The 8,533-nt window shown below is 39.5% G+C and overlaps 1 protein-coding gene across 1 annotated transcript in view; it reads left to right on the forward strand.

Moving 5' to 3' along the window:
* Nucleotides 1-6,942, forward strand: part of LOC308279733 (NXPE family member 4-like) — a gene marked incomplete at both ends in the record, with an annotated part of 30,626 nt that extends 23,684 nt beyond the window's left edge. The window contains 4 exons of the mRNA XM_080719881.1: nucleotides 1,413-2,146; nucleotides 2,958-3,019; nucleotides 3,534-3,740; nucleotides 6,407-6,942. Coding sequence (XP_080576007.1) covers nucleotides 1,413-2,146; nucleotides 2,958-3,019; nucleotides 3,534-3,740; nucleotides 6,407-6,942 — 1,539 coding nt within the window. The remainder of the gene's footprint in view (nucleotides 1-1,412; nucleotides 2,147-2,957; nucleotides 3,020-3,533; nucleotides 3,741-6,406) is intronic.
* Nucleotides 6,943-8,533: the final 1,591 nt, after the last annotated feature.

Below are 8,533 nucleotides of genomic sequence, written 5' to 3' on the forward strand. Positions count from 1 at the left end.
TATCATTTAATAAATTACTATTTTAATAGTTTTGTTTTTAGCCTTAATGATAAATATAAAAATGATTTACACACCACCATTAAGGTATTAGAGCACTGTGATTCTGACCATGTACTTACTTTTACCCATGAGTTCTATGCACTCTTATGTTTTTTTTAATACACTTTTATTAGTGCACTGGAATTATAGAGTGATAGAAACATACATGCACAACACTTGGTGGATTTTTTGTTATTAATTAGTATCATTTCTCCATCTTGAAGAACTAACCTTAGCATTCTTGTAAGAGAGATTAGGTAGTAAAGAACAACTTAATTTTTGTTTGAGATTATTTTTCACTAAATTTTAGTTTTAAGATAAAAACAATAGTACAATAAGAGTTTGTTCTCCACAATGCAGTTAACATATACTCATTTGGTCTTTGCAGTTGACCCTGTAAGGTACATTTTATCACCCTCATTTTAAGAAATAAGATCCCAGAGCTCTTTGGGGGTGAAAAAGATCTTCTAAAATAAATTAGCCAATGAAAACTAGAATACTACTAATAGGGTTTCTAAACAAAAGAATATTGCATATTTAATACATATGATTATGAGATATCAGTGTCCTTTAAAATTTTTACCTCTCATTATTCTATGAAACACAAAAATCAGACAGGTATAGTGGTACATGCCTATAATATCAGCACTTAAAAGGCTGAGACAGGAGGATTGCAGGTTAAAGGCTGGCCTCAGCAATTTAGTATGGCCCTCAGCAACTTAGTGAGAACTTTGTGTTTGTGTGTGTGTGTGTGTGTGTGTGTGTGTGTGTGTGTGTGGTACTGGGGGGTAGAACCCAGGGACTTTTCTACCACCAGGCTATACTCTTTTATATTTTATTTGGAAACAGGGTCTCACTAAGTTGCTGAGAGCCTCACTAAGTAGCTGAGACTGGCTTTGAACCTATGCAATCCTCCTGTCTCTACCTCCCAAGCACTGGATTACAAGTGTGAGCCAACACACCCAGCTTAAAACCCTGTTTCAAATTTTTTTTAAAAAAATGGGCTGGGCGTGGTGGCACCCACTTGTAGTCCCTGCACTTGGGAGGCGGAGACAGGAGGATCACGCAGGTTCGAAGCCAGCTGCGCTGGCTTAAGAGACCCTGTTTCCAAATAAAAATATAAAAAATAGGTGTCTGGGAGTGTAGCCCAGAGGTAGAAGGGCTTCCAGGAATCCCAGTACCACCAAAAAAAAAAAAAAAAAAAAATGGGCCTGGGGATGTAACTCAGTGATAGAACACCCCTGGGTTCAATCTCCAGTAAGAAAGAAAGTTGGTGGGGGGAGAAAGGGAGGGAAAAAGCGAAGGAGGGAGGCTAATATGGCATTAAATGGGATCATTTTTGATCTCCTAAAATCTATTTCTTGTCATTTCAGATATGGACTGTTTTCAATTTACCCAACTCTCTCCATAGCTGGAATTTCATTTCAGAGTCCCCATTTCCTAAAGCCCCTTTGGATCCAGCACGTTTACCAAAAGAGACTGAAATGAAAGTAAAGGAGATTATAGAGAAACTAGACCAGCTGATCCCACCCAGGCCCTTCACCCACGTGAACACCACCACCAGCGCCACACACTGCAGAGCCACCATCCTCAACCCTCAAGACACGTACTGCAGAGGGGACCAGCTGCACATCCTGCTGGAGGCCAGGGACTACCTGGGACGCAGGAAGGAATATGGAGGGGACTTCCTGAGGGCCAGGATGTTCTCCCCAGCCCTGATGGCGGGCGCTTCAGGAAAGGTGACCGACTTCAACAATGGTACCTACCTCATCAGCTTCACTCTGTTCTGGGAGGGCCAGGTCTCCCTGTCTCTCCTGCTCATCCACCCCAGCGAAGGGGCATCGGCTCTCTGGAGGGCAAGGAACCAAGGCTATGACAGGGTGACCTTCAGGGGCCACTTCATCAATGGGACCTCTCAGGTTCTCTCTGAATGTGGCCTGGCCCTTAAGTCAAATTCTGAATTGTGCCAGTACCTGTATGCTCAAGACCAAGAAGCCTTCTACTGTGTGAGACCTCAGCATGTGCCCTGCGCTGCGCTCACCCACATGCACTCTGAGAACAAGGACATTTCCTATCTAAGTAAACAAGAAAAGAGCATCTTTGTAAGGTAAATAATTGTTTCTTGAGATTACATGGTTGAACGTGATGATTTGGGCTATATATAAGTCCGAAGGAAAGACCTCTACATATGTGTACCAACTTTGGGACTTGTCTTATCATTCTCACTGTTCATTAAATCTAATCTAAAAGACTGACCCCATGATTTAAGAAGAAAGGTTTCTTTGTGCATAGTTTTTCTTGGAGATCATGGGGTTTGGTCCATATGAGGCTGGTAACCAAAGATCTCAGGGCGTGGTGGTGGCAGGAGGCAGAGATAGGGACCACACGGTGCTTTGCTCCTCACATCATGGAGTGAAGAATCAAGAGAGCAAGCAGGGAGGCAGAGAACCATATGTAGCTCCCAAGGCCACAGCCCCAGGGACCCCTCCTTAACACCCAAGCCTTCCGTCCAACACTGCTACCTTGTTTCTTTCAGGGCTGAGGGACATTCTCTTTCCAAACCATTACAGGACTCTTTAAAAAAAGTCATTTTGGAAAGTATGTATATATTCATTTGGGGACAGGACTCACTGTCCAGAAGTCACCATGCTTTAGAATATCTAATCCTTATCAATTAACTAAAAAATAAAGGCAGAATAAAAAAAAAGAAAAGAAACAAGAAATTTGTGTATATTCTCTGGCATTTCTTTCTCCATCTCAAAATCAACCACCTTACACACTTTCTGTGTGCCAGTATCCTATGGAACAATGAGCAAAGAAATGGAAATTCACTAAATGGACTGAGGATAACTTGGTTTCTAAAATGTTTCCTGATTTGAGGCCACTAGCAGGCTAACGACTGTACTTCTCTTCTTAAGGTCAAATGTGGGTGTGGAGATTATGCGAAACTTCAAAGCAATTAGTGTTTCCAAATGCAACAGTAAGTGTTCCTGGGTTTGGTAGTTGGTACTTAGTACCAGACCTACTTAAAGGGTTTTTTCTTTCTGTTGGAATTGTTCCCTGTATCAGTCCTATCAGCCCTTTGTTCATTTGTCTTGTCTAAGGAGTACCAGGTACCTCCAGGACTCTCTCCAGCCTAAAGTCATGTGTAAAGAGCTTTGCAGAAAAGTAGGCTCAAATCATAGGATGCTTTTCCTTTATTCTGCAAGAATTGATGATTTTGTTTTTATAGGAAGGTTGACAAATAATTAAATTTTCTCAGAAGGCTTTTTCCCCTGAAAGAAAACATGTGCTTTAAAATGAACATTAACACATATCATTAAGGAAAATATGTTTACTAAAAAATAGCTATTCCATTTTGAAAATATTTCTGTAAGGTTTTTCTACCAACAGCAACACTTCAACTCCTGTTAAGAGGATACTTAGGCAGAAGGTGTTTTAGCATATAATGATGCACAATTTGATATTTAGAAGATCCTATCTATCTTTTGCAGAAGAAATGGTTCCAGTGAAAAAGAAATGCAAGCCTGGAATGCCATCCACAGTCCCCAGTGGACATGTCTGGAAAAACACATGGAATCCTGCCACCTGTAGTTTGGCTGCAGTTCAAATGAAAAACTGCCTGAGAGGAAAATTCATATATCTTATGGGAGATTCCACAATCCGCCAGTGGATTGAATACTTCAAAACCAAAATCAATAGTATGCCTCATTCATATACCTCATTCACATATATTATTCATATACCTTTCAGACACTTGGGGGTTTTATTTCAAGGGGAGAAAGGAATATGGGAAATGCCTTTTCTTTATATTTCTTCATTATGATATGCCAAAATCTTTCACAAGACATTGTTATCTTTTCTTATAAAAATGCCTTTATCTGAATGGAAGGGGGCCAATGCTGAAAAATGTTTATTACCTCCCCATCCCTGCAAAATCCACACTTCAGATATATACCCAGTAGGTTTAGAAAATTATAAATGGACTTCAAGCTGATTTGAGATACTGATCACTTTCTAAATTTGACATGATGACCAAGGGAGTGGATTGTAGATCCAGACAATATATCTGATGCATTCAGAAAGTAACTTATTTTTAGTGTAATCTGCCATTGCCTGGAAATAGGACAATAGGATACACGCAGTAGCAAGGTAATAACTTTGTAGTACGTAGGCATGATGTTTAAAAGCATGGGATTTAAGCTGGGCGTGGTGGCACATGCTTGTAATCCCAGCATTTGGGAGGCTGAGACAGGAGGATCACAGTCTGAGGACAGCCTCAGCTACTACTTAGTGAGGCCCATGCAACTCAGTGAGACGCTGTTTCAAAATAAAGAAAAAAAATAGGGCTGGAGGTGTAGCTCAGAGGTAGAATGGCCTTGGGTTCCATTCCCAATACTTAAAAAAAAAAAAAGCATGAAATTTAGATTCTAAAAACCTAGATTGTGCCACTTATAAACAGTGACCTTTGACATGTTATTTTTTTTCTCTGCCTCATTTCCCCATCCATTCACTAGAAACTACATTGCAAGGCACAATGACACATAGATTGCTCACCAAAAGTAATAACAATTGCAATTATTATCATTAATGTCCATTTGGAGATAGAATCTAGTTACAAGAATCCTATTCTTACTTAACCAAGAGTGTAATAGTGATAGTTTAGAGGCCACTAACATATCTTAGCAATCCCAATTAGATAACCACCACAACTTGCTCCTCTATGATTCTGGGTCCCACTCTCAACCTGAGGATAGTACAGTGGCATTGGCTCCATCATCGCCTTCTTGATATGAAGTCACTCTTGGATTCTCCAACCTAGAAAGAAAGCTAATTCTCCCAATAAAAAGTGGGAAATTGGTTGAGCGTGGGGTCCAAAGATTCTCCAAGGAGAACTCCCAACAAAGGGAGAATTTTAAATCCTGATTGCTGGTAAATAATAGAACTCCTTGGGACTTCAGTTTTCTCACCATAATAGAAAGGTCTGGGAATAATCTTCAGAATCACATTCTACGAAGTGGGCATCTTGGGTCCTACAAAGTGTTGTGCTATTGATTTTATGCCCTACTCACTCATCTCAAAACTTGAGGAGGAAAAACAACTCTTGTAGATTTTGTTATATGTTAAATTCAAGCATAAGAGTGTCCTTTGGAAACCTGAAATAAGCTGTAAGCAGAGTGAGGAAAATATTTTGCCATTTTCCTCTAACCAACCTTCTAGTATCTCTGTTTCCCAACTGTTGGGTTAAGACTTTAAATTTAGGCCTTTATGTCTAAGGTAGTACATGTTACAAAGCATTGACAATCACTTACTATACATTTCCCCCTGGATGTATAGTACGTGATTGTTACTGTTACACTCTTGGTCAAGTAAGATTGGGATTCCTGTAACTGGATTCTTGCTATAAATCAGCTGGCCTTGATATTCTGATTACAGTATAATTGATAAGATGAAAAATGGAAGGCCTTCATCTTACTTCGTTCATATTGTGCTTATTTTAAGAAGTGTTTAGATCAGGTAGAAAAGGTTCACAAGAAATGGGAGGAACCTCAAGTGTAAGTGCTGATTCTCTTACAAACTGTGAATGTGAGTAGGTGATTCCTTCTCTTGGTTTTCTTTTCAATTAAATATATAAGTGAGGGCCTGCTGCATCTACAGAGAAGATCTTCATAAAATGGAAAGAACTTCACAATTAAGGAGTATTATTATTATTATTATTAATCATCATCATCATAAATTATCATCAGTTCATATATATGAAAGAAAACAAAAGAATAGAATGTCTCAGACTTAAGAAAAATTACATAGTAGTTGGGAAAACAAGTTTACTTGGCTTTGTTAGGTAAATAACATCTATTAGTAACTTTCTCTATCCTAAAATGAGCTTTGTCTGTAATTAACAAATTATACAAGAAAAATACTGACAAAATTAACCACATTGCCCTCCAATGAAGTTAGCTCAATGCCTTACCAGCCCCATTTCATTTCAATCTGCATGGTTCTGCCAGAGGACATACATAATCTCATGCGTGTGTGTGTGTGTACATGAGTGTGTTTTGCTGGGGATTGAGCCCAGGGGCATTCTACCTCTGAACTATACCTCAAGCCCTATTTAATTTTTTTTATTTTAAAATAAGATCTCACTAAGTTAGGGAGGGCCTTGCTAAGATGTTGAGGTGGGCTATGTTGTATAACATTTTTAATTGTTCATGTAATTTTAAAACTATTTCTTAAGTTAAACCTTTAACAAATTAAACATGATTAGCTTATTTACTCTAAATACCAAAATCTCTCCCCTACCTCTGTGACTGGTCAATCTTTGTAACTTCATTCTTTTTTCATTTTGGGATTGCTTATTTTTCATCAGCACTAAAGTCAGTGGATCTGCATGAGTCTGGAAAACTGCAACACCAACTTTCTGTGGACTTGGACAGCAATATCAACATCCAGTGGCAAAAACATGGTTACCCACTGGTTGGATCATCACGCTATTCAGTCAAAGAGATTGAGTGCATCGCACAAGTCATAGATAGAACTGGAGGAGAAAAAAACACCATCATCATTATTTCCCTGGGCCAGCATTTTAGACCTTTTCCCATTTATGTTTTTATCCAAAGGGCCCTCAATGTCCACAAAGCTGTGCAGCGACTTCTTCTTAGAAGCCCAGATACCACAGTCATCATCAAGACAGAAAACATCAGGGAGATGCACAATGATGTGGAAAGATTTAGTGACTTTCATGGTTACATTCAATACCTTGTCCTGAAGGACATTTTCCAAGATCTCAATGTGGGTATCATTGATGCCTGGGACATAACAATTGCATATGGCACAAATAATGTCCACCCACCTCAATATGTCGTTGAAAATCAAATTAATATATTCTTAAGCTATATTTGCTAAGCAGCACATACTTCTGAAATGCTCTCATTTAGGTAGAAAGATCTACTGTGTATCTGCTAGCATGCCAGGTTCTGTGTTACCTCTGAGTTCCCCAATAGCCTGAGAAGATAATCTGCACTGTGGCTGATGTGCATGAAGTAGTTCAGCTAAATAAGCTACCTCCAACTTGGGCTTCCACTGAAAAAGGAAACAAGAGTAGTCATGAAAAGGTCCCACCCTGCTTGATCAGCCTCATTTCACTCTTTACCAAGGGGAAGTCAAGAGGCCTCTGGGTAAAAGTTCTCTCTGATGCATGGAAATTCAGAGCAATAAAGAAATTATAAAATCAAGATTTGGAGAAAGTAGTCTCATTTCTTTACTTCTACTACTAATGTCAGGTGCAAGATGATTTCCAAATGAGGTAATTCTCCTGTAGTCGTAGGGGAAAGGAAGCAGAATCCCAGATCCTGGAAACCTCTGACTTTCCTTATAGGAACCCCCACTGCTAGGCACTAATCTGATTTTATAGAGTTTAGTGGCAGAGGCGGCGCCATTCCTGCTGTATGACAGGGTCACAGCTAGGAAGAGAATTCCGCAGGGCTGGAAGACCCTGACAAAACTGAAGCCATTATCCCTCTTGATTTTAGTTATAATAATGATAATATTAATGAAATTTAAGAATTGCTTTGAATGGGGATTGCTGTTTTGTAATAATCTAAAAATAGATGTGAATATGACTAGAAAATGCCTAAGATTTGTGCTGGGAATAGCACTAAGAAGATTATGACTATGGGAGAACTTTCAAGAAGCTACATAGAAAAGGGCTCTTTGCTCCTCTGCTTACATTGAACTCACTTAAGGTTTTAGTCATGAAAGGAAAAGTTAACTTTAGGCAAATTATACCTATTGTGTAAGGCCCTCCATACATTGCTTATAAGTTAGGGGGTCGACTGTAGTATCCCCTTCAGGGAGCTAGCACTAATCAGAATACTTTTCCACCTCCAACCAATCCTCCACTTTCTTATGCAGGAGTGTATGGTGAATAGAAAGCACAGAGCTAATATTACTGGAAAATGACTTGATGTCAGGACTCTACCATTCCTACAGAGGGTTGGGCAGGCAGGGACCTCCTTGGTGCCTGCTCACTAAAGCACAAAAGATTTCTCTTGGTAAATAACTTAAAAGTTATTATAAAAATTAGGACGGGCGTGGTGGTGCACGCTTGTAATCCCAGCATTTGGAGGTTGAGACCAGAGGATCCTGGTTCGCAGACAGCCTCAGCTACTTAGTGATGCCCTCTGCAACTCAGTGAGACTGGGTTTCAAAATAAAGAATTAAAAAAAAAAAAAAGGGCAGAGGGTGTAGCTCAGAGGTCAAATGCTCCTGGGTTCCATCCCCAAACCTGCAATAATAATAATAATAATAATAATAATAATAATAATAATAATAATTAGGTGTAGGCATATGTTAGAGAAATAGAATAAGTTCAGTTGAGTTTTGGTGGTTGGGTCAAAATAAGTTAATAATAAGCCGGGCATGGTGGCACACGCTTGTAATCCCCGCGCTTGGGAGGCTGAGACAGGCGGATCGCGCAGGTTCGAAGCCAGCCTCA

The sequence above is a fragment of the Muscardinus avellanarius genome, assembly GCF_963383645.1.
Source record: "Muscardinus avellanarius genome assembly, chromosome: 1".
In the NCBI taxonomy this organism is placed as follows: Eukaryota; Metazoa; Chordata; class Mammalia; order Rodentia; family Gliridae; genus Muscardinus; species Muscardinus avellanarius.